General features: G+C 41.6%; 1 protein-coding gene across 4 annotated transcripts in view; it reads left to right on the top strand.

The window, feature by feature from the left end:
- LOC125455573 (protein PALS1-like) overlaps positions 1–20265 on the top strand; it is a 101495-nt gene that overhangs the window by 39480 nt on the left and 41750 nt on the right. For 3 of the 4 annotated variants that reach the window (XM_048537706.2, XM_048537705.2, XM_059649232.1), the window contains exons 2-4: positions 12740–13260; positions 16591–16799; positions 20025–20102. In XM_048537706.2, the coding sequence (XP_048393663.1) occupies positions 12906–13260; positions 16591–16799; positions 20025–20102 (642 nt within the window). In that variant the 5' untranslated portion in view covers positions 12740–12905. Of the gene's footprint in view, positions 1–312; positions 335–12739; positions 13261–16590; positions 16800–20024; positions 20103–20265 lie in introns of those variants that run through there. The other variant, XM_059649233.1, reaches the window with a different exon arrangement.

The following is a 20265-nucleotide window of genomic DNA, read 5'->3' as shown; positions in this document are numbered from 1 at the left end:
TTTGAGAGTGCTGCTATAGTAATGAGTTTAGAAGTGATCTGTTGATGCTATTTTCACAAATAGGTGATGACTTTTACATCCAAAGGTGTTTTTGGAAGGAATTAGAATAACAATCCATGAATTTATATTTTTGCGCAAGTGACCTGTTTGTCCTCTTAGCTACTTTGATATGTTTTGATGAAATCCATTTTTTCAAATAAAAGTCTTGCATTTCTACAGTGCCTTTCACAACCTCTGGATATCTCAAAGCACTTGCAACCAGTGAAGTATTTTTGTGTGGTCAGTGTGATAGCTTAGGAAACGTGGGAATCATTTTATGCACACCAAGCTCCAGGTAAGCAATAATTTGTTATTGCCAATGACAAGATAAGCTGTTTTGTTCTGTAGATCGAGACAAATTTTGCCCAGTAATAACTGTTAATAACTGAAGATGCTGAGTCTTGGAATCTTCCATCTCTGTCTAAGAATGCAGATGGGGTCGGCATAATGTCTCATCTAAAAATGGCTCTAGCAGTACAGTGTTCCCTTAGTACTGCACTGGAGTGTCGGCTTTGACTTTTGTGCTCAATTCTTAGGACAGGACGTGAACTTGAAACCTTTGACTCTAAGAAGGAAAGTTTTTTTTTTGCAGCTGAACTACAGCTGGTAGTAATCCTAAATGAGAACTTTTTTTCAGGTTCAAAGTTGGGTTTGCTTATTAAAACTTTATTTTGCCCTGATGGACCTGAAATCTCACAGGGTCCCCTTGAACTGGCTTTGTTGGGGCTTTCTTGGCTTCATGACCAGTGGAAGAGGTAGCCACTGCTTCGTCAAAATTCTACAAGAATTATTTTTGCTGGTGGGCCAGTCTAGGATAATGAGCTATATTAGCCTATAACACCAAATCTAGGTGTTTCGGGAGAAAGTTAGAGAACACTTCAGTGGAAGAGTAGTATAAATGAGGAAAATTCTCCTGCAAAAAAAAGCTGGTGAAGCTAGTCCAGTCAATTTTAAATCTGAAATTGATTACGTTTTGGCAAGGGCTTTAAAGAATTTGAAAGCAAGGTGGGTATAAGAAGTTAGGATACAGAGGGGCCATAATCTTTTATTGAATGGTAGTGCAGGCTCAGCACTGAAAAGCCTTCTCCTATTACAGTGTTTAAAGGTCAGAGCTTGGACTGTACTAGAAAAGCTAACAAGTCCAAGCAGCTTGTGGTATTAAATATCAAATTGAAGGTAATTCATTCTTTCCATTAAATATGAAATGGGAAATGTTTTAGCTTCCCATTCTTCGCTTACAGCTCAGTAAGTGTCTTTTTTTTGTCAATTGTGAACACTAACATTCACTTCTTCCCCGAAAACATGCAGAGCTATAGAAATGTTACGACACAGAAAAAGGCCTTTGAATCTATTGTGTTGGTGGCAGCTAGAACAGGGGGCAGTGAGAGTAAAAACTAATCATGCGTTCTAATCCTACCTCCCAGCAACTGGTATGTAGTCATAGAGCTGTTCCAGGGCATATCCCACTACCCTTTTAAATGAGTTGATAGTTTCTGCCTCCACCAACTGTGCAGCATATTCTGGTTGAAAATCGTTTCATCGTCTCTCTTCTAAACCACCTACCAATCACCTTAAATCTGGAGCCACGGTAATTGATCTCCTCCAGGGGGAAACAAATGTTTCCTATCTCCTCTCTAGGTTTCTCATAATCTTGTGCGCATCAGTTAAGTTGTTTTATTATTCTAAGGGGGGAGAAAAAGTCCTAACCTAATCAATTTTTCTTCATAGATGCAATTGTCAAACTCTGGTGTCAAACTCTTAGTGTTCTTAATTACTTTGGTGACAGTACAGATGTCCTTTCTGTAGTTTTACCACACATTACGTGAGGATTGCCAAGCATTTTATACGGTTCAAGCATTACATCCCTACTTTCATTTTCAATGCCACATTCAATAAAGGAAAGTATTTTACACACTTTGTTCACCATCTTTATCCGTTTGTCCAGCCACCTTAAAGGCTGTATGGGCATGCACTCCAAATTGAGTCACTTTGTCCAACCTTCTCGATGTCCTTCCGTTCAATGTGTATCCCATAACTTGGTTTGCCCTCCCCAAATGGCTTACATTTTCTCTGTTTTGAATTCCATTTGCCACTTCCCTGTCCAGTCAACCAAACTATTTAATATCATTCCACAGTGTCACCTGTCAAGTTTTTCTCTTGACTGTCAACTGTATGGCCTGTTTTTGTCACCTGACATTTACCAGTGGGGTTTCTCTCACTTGAGCCCAAATTAGCATATGCAACAGTAAGGGACCCACCGCTGAGCTTTGCAAAATGCCACTGGAAATTGCTTCACATGTGTAAAAGTATTCATCATCTGTTACCCTTTTGTTACCTATTGAAGATTTAAATTTGGCCCAAACTCACCATAATCTCTATCGTGTGAGCTTCAGTCTACCGTCTGGTACCTTGTGAGCTAAATGTTGCTAACTCCAAGTAGACAACATCCACGGCACTACCCAGATCAGCCCTCCTTTTTACGTTAATTGATGGGGTGTGTGTGTTGATGGCTCTGCCAGCATTTATTGCCCAACGCCAGTTGTCCTTGAAAAGGTGACAGTAAATTGACCTTTCTGGCTGAAAATTGTTGCAAAGCCCTCAATTTTCTTTCCATTAAAGATGGTGCTGGCAGCTGGGCTACCCTTGAGGATGGGAATATTTGCAGAGCCTCCTATTCTAATGAGTTAATTGACAACTACTATTCATGATTGCAGTCACAACAAGCAGAGCGTCAGTCTGACCTGAGATAATGGGAACTGCAGATGCTGGAGAATCCTAGATAACAAAAGTGTGAAGCTGGATGAACACAGCAGGCCAAGCAGCATCTCAGGAGCACAAAAGCTGACGTTTCGGGCCGAGACCCTTCTTCAGAGAGGGATGAAGCGTCTCGGCCCGAAACGTCAGCTTTTGTGCTCCTGAGATGCTGCTTGGCCTGCTGTGTTCATCCACCTTCACACTTTGTTATCTTCGGTCTGATCTGTTGGTCATGGAATTTCTTAGCCCCCTCTGTCACTTGTCTTTTGCTGTTTGACATGCAAGTAGTCCCATTTTGCTGCTTCCCTAAGTTGACACTTCATTTTCAAGTATGCCCAATGCTGCTCCTGCGCTCTTTTTCATGAGTGAAGTTTGACCCCCTGACGTGATGGTAGTGACAGTTGTGGATATGTTGAGCCATGAGGTTGCACATTGTGCTGAGTACAACTGTACTGCTGCTGACAGCCTTTAGCATCTGAATGTCCAGTCTTATGTGGTTAGATCTGTTCAAAGTCTGTTTCATTTAACAAAGTGATCATGCCACCATATAGTGAAGGGGTGTCATCAGTGTGAAAACAGGCTTTGATTCCACAAAGGTTGAGGTCTGCTATTGAAAATGTCACTGATGCATTTGTGAGTGGCTTATTGAGGCTGAGATCAAGTATGTTTTCTCTCTTTGTTGGCGCTCTCATCACCTATTGCAGACCTAGTCTATCAACTATGTCCTTGGGGACTCTGGCGCAGTCAGTGGTGGTGCTACTTGGTCACTGTTGGGAATGGATTTTGGAATTCCCCTAACCAGAGTCCAACATTGAAGAACAACAATTTAATAGTGAAGGGAAAGGTGGATGGTACATTGTAATCAGCAGGAGTTTTCTTGCCCATGTTTGACCTAATGTCATGAGACTTCAAATAGGCCAGGTTAAGTGTTGACTCTGAGGGGTGCTTCCTGCCACCTCTGCTTAGTTTGCCTTACCAGAGTGACAGGGCACACTAGGAATGGTGGTGATGTTTGTCTGAGATATTGTTTGTAAGGGTTAGGTCCAGGAGTATGATTACTGTCCCAATTTTTGGCACTAGGAGGGTTCTGCAGGGTGAACAGGCTGAGTTTTCTGCTGTTGTTTCTAGTGATTCAATTAAGTTAGGAAAACACAATCTTCACTTAAAACAATGCTGACTATTGCTAATTGTTCCATGTGTTCCCAAGGTGGTGATTTATCCTGCCCACCATTGCAGTTAAACTAGAATTACTTGACTTGCCTCCCACATTCTTTTGGAATAATCCTGTTCTGTTTTCATCCCTTTCAATAATGAAGCTAAGTCTAACTGCGTTATAGTCATTCTGCAAAATGGTTCTCCACTGATACCCTGCCCATTTGCACAGCTTCATCTCCTCAGAATAAATCTAGAATTGCACTCCCTCTCATTGGACTTGTTTCATGCTGACATGATAAGTTCCCTTTAATGCACACAAGAATTTTGTGCCCTTTTATTTTCCCCGCATAGTTTATTCTGGTTAGGTCCCCAACTATTATTGCTTGTTGCATTCTGAAATTAGCCCACATATTTGAGGTTCTATTGCTGTCCCCACTAATGGTAGTCTATCTTACACTCCTATCTGTGTTGTTGCCCATTTTTATTTCTAAACCAAACATGTGGCTTGATTTGGCTAATTTAATACATCATTCCTCCTGACAGCTGTATTTAATGCTTCACCATTAATGCTGTACCTTTTTTTTTTAAACTTTCCTCTGTAACTTGCCTGAAACCATATGGACAGGAATGTTCAGCTGCCATTTTTGCCCCAATTTAAGTCAATTAATCCTTAGAGCAATGATTTCAGCATCTTCAGCTCATTGGCTTTATCTGCTAAACTCCTTAAACGTACATTTTATACCTTTTTTTAGCCTTGCAAAATTCCAGTGTTGTTGACTTTTTAACCTTTTGCTTTTTCTGTTTCTGAGATGCTAATTAATTTTCTGTGCCCTTTTGCCTGCTCTGAATTTGTCCTATCTGAATCTGCCCTCCCAGTCCCATTGCTGTGCCAATCTAGTTTACCTAGCAGCAAACCTCCATGCAAAGATATTTGTCCCATTCCTGTTCAGGTGTACATTTTATGGTTTGCATAGGTGTTACCTTCCCCAGAACTAGTCCACCGTGTGCCAGAAAATTGATGGCCTTCTTTCTACACCTGCTTTCCAGTCATGTGATCAATGACTCAGATCTCCTATTCCTAATCCATTTGCTCTTGCAAATTGGAGTAATCTTAAGATGTTGCTTTAGAGCTGCTGCTTTTCATTCTCCTTTCCATCTCCTTAAAATCTACCCTGAGTAGCTAATCTCCTTTCCTGCCGAAATCATAGGTACCAACATAGAACTCTATTTAACCTCTCCCAGAGCGATGTTTTGGAGCTGATGCATGCTGTTCTCTTCATGACATACCATTGCTGGAGTTATGTCTATAGCTACTGAAACGTCAATCAGTTTCCGTAACTAAACAAGCCCATTGCATTGCTTCATTTTCTTCCCATTATTTTTTCGCACCGTGCTTAGAATTTGAACTCTATGGTAAAGATATATTATGTTGTCATATAGGTGACAGTTGGAATTCGTGTTCCTTAACAGAGGAAATTTTGACTCTTATAATTCAATTTCTAAACTAGTATTTTGCTTGTACTATTTGTAACTTGTTGAGTTGTCAAATATTTATAGAAGCTTATTGTCTCAATTCACTCCTGCTTTCTGTCACCAGGGCTGTTGTGTTTAAATAGAAATAGTAGAAAGGCACAGAATTCCACTAAATTGTGCTCACTTAATTGATGCCAAAGTTGTGGCTACCAGGTACATGATTCTAGATTTACAGCATTTACAATGTCAAAAATAGAGCAGTTTTTCCGCCGTCTTCGCCTGCATGCCTACTTCTTCAACCGGGAACCCAACCCTCCTTCCACTGACCCCTTCACCCGCTTCCAACACAAGTCCTCCTCCTGGACACCACCCCCAGGCCTCCTACCCTCCCTCGACCTCTTCATCTCCAACTGCCGTCGAGACATCAACCGCCTCAACCTCTCCACCCCTCTCACCCACTCCAACCTCTCCCCCGCAGAACGGGCAGCCCTCCGCTCCCTCCGCTCCAACCCCAACCTCACCATCAAACCCGCAGACAAGGGTGGCGCAGTGGTAGTATGGCGTACTGACCTCTACATCGCCGAGGCCAGACGCCAACTCTCCGACATCACCTCCTACCGCCTCCTCGATCATGACCCCACACCCGAGCACCAAACCATCATCTCCAACACCATTTATGACCTCATCACCTCAGGGGACCTCCCACCCACAGCCTCCAACCTCATTGTTCCCCAACCCCGCACGGCCCGTTTCTATCTCCTTCCCAAAATTCACAAACCTGCCTGCCCCGGTCGACCCATCGTCTCAGCCTGCTCCTGCCCCACCGAACTCATCTCCACCTATCTGGAGTCCATTTTCTCCCCTTTGGTCCAGGAACTCCCCACCTACGTCCGTGACACCACCCACGCCCTCCACCTCCTCCAGGACTTCCAATTCCCTGGCCCCCAACACCTCATATTCACCATGGACGTCCAGTTCCTGTACACCTGCATTCCGCATGAAGATGGCCTCAAGGCCCTCCGCTTCTTCCTGTCCCGCAGGCCCGACCAGGCCCCCTCCACCGACACACTCATCCGCCTAGCGGAACTCGTCCTCACACTCAACAACTTCTCTTTTGACTCCTCCCACTTCCTACAGACTAAGGGGGTGGCCATGGGCACCCGCATGGGCCCCAGCTATGCCTGCCTCTTTGTAGGTTACGTGGAACAGTCCATCTTCCGCACCTACACAGGCCCCAAACCCCACCTCTTCCTCCGGTACATTGATGACTGTATCGGCGCCGCCTCCTGCTCCCCAGAGGAGCTCGAACAGTTCATCCACTTCACCAACACCTTCCACCCCAACCTTCAGTTCACCTGGGCCATCTCCAGCACATCCCTCACCTTCCTGGACCTCTCAGTCTCCATCTCAGGCAACCAGCTTGTAACTGATGTCCATTTCAAGCCCACCGACTCCCACAGCTACCTAGAATACACCTCCTCCCACCCACCCTCCTGCAAAAATTCCATCCCCTATTCCCAATTCCTCCGCCTCTGCCGCATCTGCTCCCACGATAAGACATTCCACTCCCGCACATCCCAGATGTCCAAGTTCTTTAAGGACCGCAACTTTCCCCCCACGGTGATTGAGAACGCCCTTGACCGCATCTCCCGCGACACATCCCTCACACCCCGCCCCCGCCACAACCGCCCCAAGAGGATCCCCCTCGTTCTCACACACCACCCTACCAACCTCCGGATACAACGCATTATCCTCCGACACTTCCGCCATTTACAATCCGACCCCACCACCCAAGACATTTTTCCATCCCCTCTCCTGTCTGCTTTCCGGAGAGACCACTCTCTCCGTGACTCCCTTGTTCGCTCCACACTGCCCTCCAACCCCACCACACCCGGCACCTTCCCCTGCAACCGCAGGAAATGCTACACTTGTCCCCACACCTCCTCCCTCACCCCCATCCCAGGCCCCAAGATGACATTCCACATTAAGCAGAGGTTCACCTGCACATCTGCCAATGTGGTATACTGCATCCACTGTACCCGGTGTGGCTTCCTCTACATTGGGGAAACCAAGCGGAGGCTTGGGGACCGCTTTGCAGAACACCTCCGCTCAGTTCGCAACAAACAACTGCACCTCCCAGTCGCAAACCATTTCCACTCCCCCTCCCATTCTCTTGATGACATGTCCATCATGGGCCTCCTGCACTGCCACAATGATGCCACCCGAAGGTTGCAGGAACAGCAACTCATATTCCGCCTGGGAACCCTGCAGCCATATGGTATCAATGTGGACTTCACCAGTTTCAAAATCTCCCCTTCCCCCACTGCATCCCCAAACCAGCCCAGTTCATCCCCTCCCCCCACTGCACCACACAACCAGCCCAGCTCTTCCCCCCCACCCACTGCATCCCAAAACCAGTCCAACCTGTCTCTGCCTCCCTAACCGGTTCTTCCTCTCACCCATCCCTTCCTCCCACCCCAAGCCGCAACCTCAGCTCCCTACTAACCTCATCCCACCTCCTTGACCTGTCCCCTCCCTACCTCCCCACCTACACCCTCTCCACCTATCTTCTTTACTCTCCATCTTCGGTCCGCCTCCCCCTCTCTCCCTATTTATTCCAGTTTCCTCCCCCCAGCCCCCTCTCTGATGAAGGGTCTAGGCCCGAAACGTCAGCTTTTGTGCTCCTGAGATGCTGCTTGGCCTGCTGTGTTCATCCAGCCTCACATTTTATTATCATGCTTCTGTAGACTCCTGTCTTGCAGGACTGAAGCTTAAATCACATAATAATCAAAGGAGGCAGTTTGTCCCATTGCTGCATTGTTATGGCTTGATGTCAGTGAAGTTCTGGCATGAATTTTTTGAACTGGACAAAAGTAATGAGCTAAACTAAAAGCAAAATATTACCGGTTATGGAGATGTAAAATAAAAGCAGTGGTTGAAAAACTCGGCCTCTGTGAAGTGAGAGAGAGAGAGAGAGAGAGAGAGAGAGAGAGAATATTTTAAGTTTAATGTGACTTTTTGTGAGAACTGAAGAATTAGAAATGGGATGGATTTTAATCTATTGATGAAAGTGTGTGTACAGGTGGAAGAAAGGCAAGGTTTAGCTATTGTTTAAGAGGGCAGGAAAAATTAAAGATATCACAGAGCAAAAGCTATGTGAATCTTTAATGGCAATAATGTAGGAATGAGGAACTTGCTCCAGAGTAAGTAATAATAATGGAAATGAGCTGTACTTTAAAAGCAAAAACAAATGAACAAGATGTAGACTAATACTGGGGAGAAACAAATTTTAGAATGAAGGACAGATTGTGTTCTCAAGTTGAATTTGATAATGGATCTAGAAAGATGTAAAATAACTACTTGAAAGATGAGGTGCTGTTCTTGGACCTTGCATTGGGCTTCACCAGTACTGGTCTGATATTCTAGGGGGTTGCTGTTGCGGTTTGGGTGGCTTTAAACTAAAACGGTAGGGTGACAAGAGAGAGGGAAACAAGGTGTAAGACAAAAGAATGGGAGGTAGAAAAATTGATAGGCAGAGGATTAAAGAGCAAGAATCAATAGGGTCATAGCACAAAATAATGCAATGAGATGATTGTTATAAAGATAAGCCTTTAGGTGTTGTGCCTTAATACATAGAGCAATAAAATGGATGAATTAGACATGGAAATAGATATAGATATAAAAGCAGACCATGCAGGTAGGATTACAGAGATGTGACTGTGTTAACCAGGATGGGAGCTGAATATTCAGGACTATTCAGTATTTGGGAATGAAAGACAGAATGGAATAGGAGGTAGATGAATATTGATGGTTAAAGAGGACATTAACAGCAATAGTAGGGAAGGATATTAGTTCCAGTGGTGGAAAGTGTATCGATAGAGCTTAGCAATACCAAGAGGTAGAAAGCAATATAGGGGGTTAAAGTGGTAATGTTGGGGAAGGCATTAAGTAGGAAGTTATAGATGCAAACAATAAACATACAGCTGTAATTATGAGAAGTTTTAATCTGCATATAAATTGGGTGAACTGTATCAGGAACATTAATCTAGAGAAGGAATTCCTGGAGTGTATGTGCAATAGTTTTCTGGATCAATACTTTGAGGACTGTATTGAATCCGAGACTGGATTTGGTGTAACGGAAAAAGGAGTAATCTATATATCAGAACAAAGGTCATTGAACCCAAAACATTAACTTTGCTTTCTCTCCATGGATGTTGGCAGACCTGCTGAGCCTTTTCGGCAATTTCCATTTTTATTTCTGATTTCCGGCATCCATGCTTTCAGTTTTTATAATTTGACAGTCTAGCTGTTTGAGGTTCCTTGAAGAGTGAGCATAATATGGCATAATTCTTCATTTAAGGAGATCTATTTGATTCTAAGGCTAAATAAAAGAAACCACGATGGTTTGAGATGCTAGTTTGCTTTGATAAATTGGGGAACGTTGCCTATCAATCATCATCCCTTTAAGTAATGGCAAACACATAGAGTGAATGAAGGGACTGAAATAATTGTTCATTCTTGTCTGTTGTAAAAATAAAACTAGAAAGTTGGCCTAACTACTGCCAAACATGTGAAATTAGGGATAGTATTAGATCCAATAAAAGGGCATACAATTGGTCAAAATAAGCAGCAGACCTAAGGATTGGGAGCAGTTTAGATTTCAGCAAAGGAGGGCAAAGATTAAGAGGCAGTACAAAAGTGGTTATGCGATTAACATACAAACTCATTGCAAAAGCTTCTGCAGGTATGTGAAAAGAAAAAGACTAGTAATTGCAAATGTAGGTCCCTTGCAGTCAGAATTTGGGGAATTTTTAATGGAGAACAAAGAGATGGCAGACTAATTAAATACAAACTTTTGGTTCTGCCCTCTCAAAGGCCCACATGTTACTCCAGACCCACAACAATGTGTTTGATTAAACTGCAGTCTGGGCAGTCGGGGATGGGCAATAAATTCTGTCTTGCCAGCAACGCCCTCATCCTATTAATGAATGAAGGGGGGTTGAGGGGGAATGGTAGGCTGCTCTAGAAAGTTAGGTCACATGGAATACAAGGAAAGTTGGCAAATAGGATACATCGTTGGCTTGATGGTGGGAAGCAGAGAGTAACAGTGGAAGGATACTTGTTGGACTAGAGCCCTGTGACTAGTGGTGTGCCTCAGGAGTCGGTCTGGGCCCACTGATATAGATAACAAACAGCAATGATTTAGATGATAATGTACAAGGCATGATTAGTAAGTTTGTAGATGACACTCAAGTAGATGATGTCGTGGACTGTGAGGAAGCTTATCTGAAATTGCAGCAGGATCTTGATCAACTGGGCAAGCGGGCCCAGAAATGGCAAATGGAGTTTAATATAGATAAGTATGAGGTATTGCATTTTTTTTTAAGAAAGTCTCGAATCAAGTTTGGAGTTCCATGGTGAATGACAGGGCCTTCAGGAGTGGTGCAGAGGGACCTGTGAGGGACGTGCACAGTTCCCTGAAAGTGGAGTCACAGGTAGACTGGACGATGAAGGTGGCTTTTGGCACACTGGCTTTCATCAGTCCGGGCATTGAATATAAAAGTTGAGAAGTTATGTTGTTGTTGTTCAGGACGTTGGTGAGGCCACACTTCGAGTATGTGTTCAGTTTTGGTCCCTTTGCTATTGGAAGGATGTTGTTAGGCTGGAAAGAGTGCAGAAAAAATTTACAAGGATATTGCCAAGATTCAAGGGACTGAGTTATATGGAGAGGTGAAGCAAGCTAGGACTTTTCTTTTCCCTTTAGAGCACAGGAGACTGAGGGTGTTCTTAGAGAAGTGTGTAAGATAAGTGTATTGGAGGCGTGCACAGAATGAATGCACTGGCCTTTTTCCCAGGGTTGGCGCATCAGCCTTGGGTAAGAGGGGAAAGAATACATGGGAACCCGAGGGGCGACTTTTTTACAGAGGATGGCAAGCATATGGAATGAGCTGCGAGTGGAACTGGCTAAGGTGGATACACCAACAATATGTAACAAGCATTTAGATGAATACATGGATAGGAAAGGTTTAGAAGGATATGTGCCAAGTGCAGGGAAGTAGGGTTAGTATGGATGGACAACTTTGGTTGGCATGGACCAGTTTGGGCCAAAAGGCTTGTCTCGGTGCCGTGGAAATCTGTGACTGAAATAAAGGGGAAGTGGGTTAGTAAACTGAATGACCTGCTCCCTTTACTTTGTAAAACAGAAGTAATCTGCGCTCACCTGGAGATCCTAATTATTGCCTTTAAACTCTAACATTCACCTCTGCACTCCTGGTAGATTATTACTACTTCAAGGCAGCACTGAATCTGACTTTTAATGTGATATGTGCCAATAGTTATTTCATTCGTTTTTGGCTGCTGAACGGTAAGTTAAACTGCAACTGAAAATGTCAGCAGCTGGAAAATGTGGCAATCTGAAGTCTGATGAGAGAAATGTGCTGGTCAGTATCGAAATGTAAAATGATTTGGTCCATTGTTGAGAAGCCAAGCCACGTTGTTGGCTAGTATGTCTCCTTTTATCTCAGGAGTTTTTGATCCACCCCCAATCCCTCATTGTGTGACTTCAAGCACTTTCATCTTGGTTTATTCGTGCAGTTTGCTTTCTGCAGAAACCTGAAGCTTCCCCTCATATTTCTGAAGTTTTGCTGTCACCTTTCCTTGCATATTTTCTCCCTCAATTTCTTGGCTTTTGGACAGGGTTTATCCCTGAAGATCTCTGCTGTGCTTGCACATGCTCTGTCTCAGAAGCATTTACACTCCGATAATTAAATGTATCCTTTGCACAAAATTTCCTGGATGAGTTCAAGCCCAGAAAAATCTAGCTGGCGATAACATCACATATTAAATACCTTTTAAGGGGTCTTTCGGGTAAATCTACATAGTTATGAGCAATCTGATAACCAAATGTAGAGTCGTAGGATGGGCCCGATATTTCATTTTGTTTCTTGAACCCATTTCTCTCAATTTCCTGATATCTGTTAGAATTTATTATTGGAGATGGAATATATCCAGGTGGCTGTTTCTGGTGATCTTTTTTGTTATGTTTGTGTTATGTTGGAAAGCCAACTGAAGCCAAAAGAACCAAATGTGTTAAATAAAAAGTGAGATTGGTTGTGTGTTGCCTCAAGTAGGTCTGCTGCAGTACATTCGTGATCCATAGCACAATAAAGAATTACAGAGTTGCACGGCCTAAGTAAATGTGAGAAAATAAATGCCAAAAGATAGATTATGGGATGTTTAAATTTTAATGAATTTTTAAGAGTGGATGAAATTTTTGTTTGATTCTTTTTCGTAAATGAGCAATTCTCTCTCTTTCCAGGTCAATCTCAGTTGAAGTGGACTTGTCAAGTGTAAGTGCACAACCATGTAAATTTTACAACAGAAGTACCTCCATCATTATTAACATGGGTTTTCTGAGACCAAAACAACTTTGACCTAACAGTTTCAAATATTAGGAAGAAAGTAAAAAGGTTTCAGTTTTAATCATGACTACCTCACACATGAATGGACATATTACAGAGGAACCAGAAAGTGAGATGAAGAACATAGACCTTCTTTCTCATGATGAGCCACCAAGGCACAGAGAAATGGCAGTGGATTGTCCTGATGACTTGGGTTCACGGACCATGCCTGTACGCCGAAGCGCTCAGTTGGAAAGAATTCGCCAACAACAGGACGACATGCGTCGTAGACGAGAAGAAGACGGAAAGAAGCAAGAGTTTGAACTTAATTCTTCCATTCGACTGAAAAAACTAGCCCAAGTTCAACCAAAAGTGGGCATTGATAACCCTACATTTGAGGATATTTTAGAAGGACCTAGCAACACGGTTAAAGTTCTAGGTATGTAAATGAAAATTAATGAGTGAAAAACTAATCTCTTAGCTACTGTATTTACAGCTTTTTTACTTAAATATTTTTCTAAAAATGACCCTCGGTCTAGATACAGCATATTTGACATTTTTAAGTGTTTCTGTTTTGTAGATTTAATGAGCTTTTATGTGCCATTAAGATATTGACAGTCTGAGGTAATATTTCATAGTAATTTGAGTATCATAGTGTAGTAGAAATGTTCAGTAAATTATAAGCTTCTGCAGATTTTTCTTGCATCTCTTGACTTATAAATTAAATGAGATTACAAGGTGTAGAGCTGGAGGAACACAGGCCAAGCAGCATCAGAGGAGCAAGAAAGCTGATGTTTCAAGTTGAGACCTTTGTTCAGAAAATCAATTATAAATTAAACGGTTGTGTTCTTTTTACATGTGCAACAGCAAAAATAAAACTTCTGCTGGAAGGTTAAGCACCCAAATTACAGGAGAAAAATGCTTTTAAAATTCTGCATTAATGTTTGTTATGGACCAGACCAAGCCCCCTTCATTTGTATCAAGCAGCTAACCTGGGACCTAAAATATCTGATTTAAAAGCAAGTATAAGGTGCTGTATTCCAGATGTAATTCAGTTGGCAACACTACTTGGTTTTTAGCAAAATGCACCTTTTTGTGACGTTCCGGTTAAAATACAAGCAGAAGAAAGAGGAATTGATATAGCTATAATTCTGTTGGAAAACTTAACAGAATAATTGATTTATTTAACTACTAAACAGCAACTGTTGCAGTATAGTAACATCCCTTAAACACATCTTTGGCAAAGGCAAACTGTTTAAAAAAAAATCGATTGTCTCGCATGCAATGTTTCTCCATCCAGGAAGAAAGAACATCAAGAGAAAATTCTGTGTGCAGAGAGAGAGAATTCAAGTGTTTTGCTGTAGAAGGGAGAGACATGTGACAGCATAAAATCCCAACAACTACTGAAAGCCAAACTAAAACCCTGATTCTGTGGAAACCTGACTCCACTCATTCATGCTGCACCCATTACTCCAACATTTAAAAAAAAACTTAAGGTTTGAAGCTGTTCACTTGTTGGCTTTGAACAGACTGCTCATTACCTCTGTTTTAACCTCTCTTGGCACTTTTTTAAACAAAAGGGCAAAATGCACCTTTTAAAGTTATCATCACAATTTTTTCTTTTTAATGCACAACAGCTTTTTGTCAACAGAAATTGTAAGACTGCAACAGAATGTGATTTGTCCCATCATAATTTTGTTATTAATATTCCCAGAACTATTCTCCTCTTGTTTTCCTAGCTCTATCCTGTGAAAACATGATCAAGGAGATGAAATGGGCTAGTTTGTCCCTCAAACTTACTCAGCCAATCAATAAGATTTAAGGCTGATCTGATCATAATATCGAATATTCATTCAGTAACTTTTCACCCCTTTTGATTTAACAAGGATCTATCCAAATCTGCCTTAAAATATTCAAGAACTCTGCTTCTCCCAGTTTTTCAGAGTGTTCCAAAGACTCCATCAGCTCTAGAATACTTAGTGTTCGTCACATTCCTGCTTAAATATCATTAGTTCAACGTAAATAAATATTCCATGTGCTAACAACACTCTTATTTCTTTCTGACCTTTTGTAGTATCTCTTGCCTGGCAATTTTGAATCCAGGCCCCTTTGTTTCTGATTTCCAAGATGATCTTTGAACCTGTTTTTTTTTTGGTGAACATTGTTCACCCATCTCATTAGCTGCCACAGTCTTTTTGGATCTTTGTAGCTCATTTCATACTATGATAGGTGATGGGCATTGTTTCAAACATTTCTTTACTCAATATCAAATGAAATGGGCAATTTCATAAATACTGTTTGAATTGGTCGTTTGCAAAATTAGATTTCTTTGTAATTCTACATGTATTAAATATATGGTGATATTGAATTGAAATTGAAGACCCTTTTCCGTTTAAATGCTCAGTAGCTTAGATCAGATAATGCAGCTTTGATAAATGTGGGTTTGCAATTTTAAAAAATGGGAACTTTTTCTGCAATGTTAACAAAGTTATTAACAGTGTTAGTAATGTAAACGAAGGTTAGTCTTTTGAAAGTGTGTTACTTGATACTCCTTGTGCGTATTATTATTTCACTTCTGACATCCTCCTCTTTTTATTTAAAAAAAACCTTAACACCTCTATTTCATGTCTTCTCATGAAACATTGTTCCATGTCAAATCCCCTTTCTTCTCCAGAATGTTTGAATATGTTGCCTGACAGCCCATGCCCCTTTTTTTTTGCACCTTCAGGTTTAAATTGCTTTGGTTTGGCTTATACCCTAGCCGCAATAGTGAAATGGCTCTAATCAGAGATGAAACGGTACTGTAGTTCCCATTAATCAAGTTCTTCATAAAGATTTAGCATAAATAAGACATTGATACACATTACACTTGAACACAGGAATCGTCACTTTTGATTCATACCTCGCTGACATCTCTGCAGTCCTTGATGTGACTGACCTACCTATCGTCCATCATCTTCCAACTCCATGAGATGCTCATCGCTTACCTTCACCATTGCATCATCATGAAAATGTGGATCCAGGAATGCTGATGACTCCTAACTCTACCTCATTAAATACTGTGCTACTATACTGTTTGTATGTATTTCCTCCATTTGGAAAGTCAGTATGATCCCTGGCTCCATCTTCCTTTTGAAGACACCGTCACAGGATGAACCACACTGTTCACAATGTTCGCAACTGCTTGATCAAGCTAAATTCCCATCCGTATCCTCTTCAACTGATTTCATCTCCAATACAATGTCTGGCTCTGCCAATACAACAGTGTACATGTCAGAATCCTCACATGTGCCTTCAGTACCTTCTAGATTTCATGGTCTTACGGCCTCCCATCCTTTTACCTAAAAGCAGTACTAACTTAACTCCAGGTTCTACTTGAAGGTTTGCCTGCATTAAGTCTTCTCACCAATTCTGCCGTCCTTGACATGTCAGCATCTAACCATCCTTAGTTTGAATTTAAAATTATTACTGAGTTTATAAATTTGTTTCTGCTGCGTCCTCTCAACACCCATGTTATTTTCGAGAAGCACTTAGATATAGTTCTTGGGGCTAAAGGGATCAAAGGGTATGGAGCAAACGTGGGAATAGGGTTTGAGTAGGATATCAGCTATGGTAATACTAAACACTGGAACAGGCTTGAAGGTCTACTCCTGTTCATGTTTTCCATGTTCCTATATTGCTCCATTACTTTGGCTGCAATTTGACCTATGTGTAGTGCTTTGTTTATTAAATAATTCTACTGACAAAGCTTTTATTTCCTTAACCCTAGAAATAGATGAACTGCTGTCTTCTCTAAAACACATACAACACAGCCTAGTTGACAGCCAGAGTCAGGATGATGTGACTCTCATTTTGCAACTGGTTCAGAACCGGGATTTTCAAAATGCCTTCAACATTCACAATGCAGTAGCTATTCACATGCACAAGATGAGTCCACCATACCCTGTGAGTGGCAATGCACAGGATCTATCCCAGGAGGTAAGCTCATTGCCTAATGAATTGTAATTAAACTTTTCTGATCTTTGTTTTTAACTGTAGCTTTTCAAGATTTTGATTTCAATTGTGATGTTAAACTAGTGCCTGCCAAGTATTCCTTTGGGGGAGCAGTTGTTACTCACTTACAGTTCTATTTCAATGACAGCATTTCTAGAGTTCTCCACTCTCATCTGTCCACCAAAACACTGGCTCCCTCCCTACCTGTTCATCTGTATGGTACTCTTTTTGAGAAGAGTAGGCTCATCTTCTAAATGTGAGATGGTATAACCATCTGATAACTTTTGCTGTATTATTGCATCCAAGTATCCATTTTATTTGGCTGACGTCTGAAACTGCAGCTATCTTGCTTGGAATTCATTACTTTTATTCTATTTCTCTTCTTGAATCTTGATGGTGCGCATCCTTGTGCTTTAATACAGGAGTTGACCTGTAATGTAAAATCAGGACATTTAAGAATACTGCCTTGCCCTTACTCAACCCCCCAGAATAACCAAGATGCTTCTCCTATTAAGCATTTGATCTATTTCTCCTATAACTCTTTTTGAAATGGGTTGCTATAGCAAATTGTAAACAGAATTTATTGTGCAATGATGCAGGAGCTCATGGAACTCCCTGAATCAGTTTCTTGACCCAGGTTGGACTGCTTCACATCTCTTCGCTACCTGTTTTCCCACAATCTTGGGCTTGGGGTCGTGGAGAAAGGGTGGGGGTTCAGTGTGGTCAGAAACCAAGCCAAGGTTGGCTTTCAGGGCCCAACCCCTGCAGTGATTGGTGCTAGACTGGGGCAACAGGTCAGGTCACCCTGGTTTCTGTCAGGAAATCGCATTTTCTCTTTGCCAAGAAGGCAGGTTCCTGGCACAGTGGCAAGTTGAGGCCCTTAAGGGCATTACTAAGTGGCAGGTCCTGAAGGTCATCTATGGATCCTCTTACCCAGATCTTAGTTGCTGAGGTTTTGTGAAGGAAGTGAAAGTTCTCATGGGCCAACCTGCCCAATTATTAGTTCTTTCTACCCCCTTCCACCCCAACTTCAGGGAAAGGAAGGTTGTGCCTAGACTGTCACCGAGTTTGTATGGTTGTTTTTCAGGCTATTAAACAATAGATGCTGAATTTCAACCAATGGTAAGCACTAAGTGCATTTTTGATGTGAGAACTCATTAAAAAACAAAATAGCATTTTTAACATTTGCTGGTGGCAACAAACCTAGAAGGGTAGCAAACTGTGAAGATACCAACTTTACAAAACCTAAAAGAACCGAGGATGCTGCAAATCAGCAACAAAAATAGAAATTGCTGGAAAAATGTCAGGAGGTCTGACAGCATTTGTGGAGAGAAATCAGAGTTAAAACATTTCTAGTTTAGTGACCCTTCAGATTATCTTCATTGAAGATGATACCAATTGACTGGACAGCACGCAACCTACTGGAATGGTAAGACAAATCTGGTATTACAGTTTAAAAGGGGCGTCCAAGAAGTACTGAGTCACAGATGTAAGACTTTGACACAGGCTCTTTTTAAAATTACTTACAGACTCTGGACATTGCTGGCTAGGCCAGGATTCATTGCCAATTCCTAATTGGCCAGAGGGTATTCAGAGTCAACATGTTTGTCGAGGCTCTTGTACCACAAACCAGAGTGAGAGACGGAGAAACTGTAAAATGGCTTTCCATTGTCTTTATTCTGAGAGCTTGCTGCTACATGGCTCTGAGCTTAAACTCAAGCTGGAACTCTCTCTCTATCTCTTTTCCTTACAGGCGGTAGGTGTGGATCTTTTTTATACCAGATTGTACCAGATATAAAGTCCTACAGTTATCAGATCCTCGATATAATCAAGAAGATTTTTTAACAGGATGCTCTTATTGTAGTTCTTTTACAACTGGCATCTGTTTCCCTTTAGGGGTTTGTTTGTCCTATTGAGGCAGGTACTTGAAAATGACCTGTAAGTAACTGCTAGAAACTTTAACCCCGATACAGTTAATTTCTTTTAACTCTTTCCTGCCATGTGGGTTCTGCTAAACCCCACAACATTGTTAAAGTCATATGTAGGTCAGGCCAGGTAAGGATGGAAGCTGCCTAAAGGACATCAGTGAGCCAGATGGGCTTTTCTTGACAATTGACAATGGTTTCATAGTCATCATTGCACTTTTAATTCCAGATTTTATTGAATTCACATTCTGCCATCTGCCATGCAGGTCTGTAGAACATTGTCTGGGTGTCCAGATTAATAGACTAGCAATGATGCGACAAAGATATTTCTCATTCGCTGTCGTAGTGATCTTGAACTGACTGCATACTAGAACGTTGGAAACAGATGATCAGTACTTTCAGAAATAAATTTGATGGGTACTTGAAGGAAATAAGATTGTAGGGCTACAGCAATAAAATAGGGGAATGCTATAGACGAGATTGCTGCAAAGAGAGCTGTAATAGACCCGATGGTCTGCATGATGCTGCATTCTGTGTTGGACGAACAGGAGAGAATATACAAGTAAATGAGTCAGAAGAAAGTATCCCTTGTAACTGAGCCGAATACACAGTTCTATAAAATGCTTAGAAAGAATATTGCCTGTAATATGAAGAATTTGATCAAGCAGGTGCTCTTGAAATTAATGACTTGTGTTGCTGATAATAATGGTTACCTAGCATCAAATTTCAGTCTGCCTCTGAGAACATAAACCTGAACAATCAACAGTAACATTTAATATTATTATTAAATGAACAAAAAGAAGATAGCTGTTCTGTTCTGGGGTCTAACTGCCTCCGTGCCAGAAAAATAGGAATGTCAGGTTTTCTTGCATATCCAAAGCTTAGGAAGTGTTTTTTGGTCCACTGTGTTTCATTTTCCCACCATCTGTCAACAAGAAAATGTGGGAGTGATTTTTATAGTTTTGCAACATTGTGATAGCATGTGTTTGCATGCTAAATTTGAACTGGTTGCAGTGTTTGACTGATAGGCATAATAATTATGCCTAGTTTTTTAACCTGATGAGCTTTCATCCATAACAATTTTACTAGATTTTTACTTCTGTCAATGAACATTTTCTATGTATACTGTCTCCTCCACAGATTTGCAGCTAGATGAAAACATTTCTGAATCTTTTAGCTAAATCCAGACATTATGCAAACATGTTAAAAAGGTACTTTGTCATAGCCTTTTATTGAAATTGAGATCTACTGTATGTGGTGTTCATTTCTGTACCTTTTCTTTAAGGTGCAGAAGATTTTGACCATTAGTCACCAGAAAGATGGACAGGAACTCTGTGCTCTTCTTGCATCACCTCACTTTGAAGTATGTGGCTTCAGTGAATTCTCCTACTACATACACTGTTTATATGTAAAAGTAGACTGTTCAAGGTTGGCTCAGCTCACTTGGAGAAATTTAATTTGAACTGCTGAATGGGCCTTTGCCAACTAGCATAGTTTGGCTTACTGGCTTGACTGAGAGACTACTT

This window comes from Stegostoma tigrinum, chromosome 10 (assembly GCF_030684315.1).
Source record: "Stegostoma tigrinum isolate sSteTig4 chromosome 10, sSteTig4.hap1, whole genome shotgun sequence".
Taxonomy (NCBI): domain Eukaryota; kingdom Metazoa; phylum Chordata; class Chondrichthyes; order Orectolobiformes; family Stegostomatidae; genus Stegostoma; species Stegostoma tigrinum.
The sequence above is the reverse complement of the archived record's forward strand: the minus strand, read 5'-3'. Positions and strand labels throughout refer to the sequence as shown.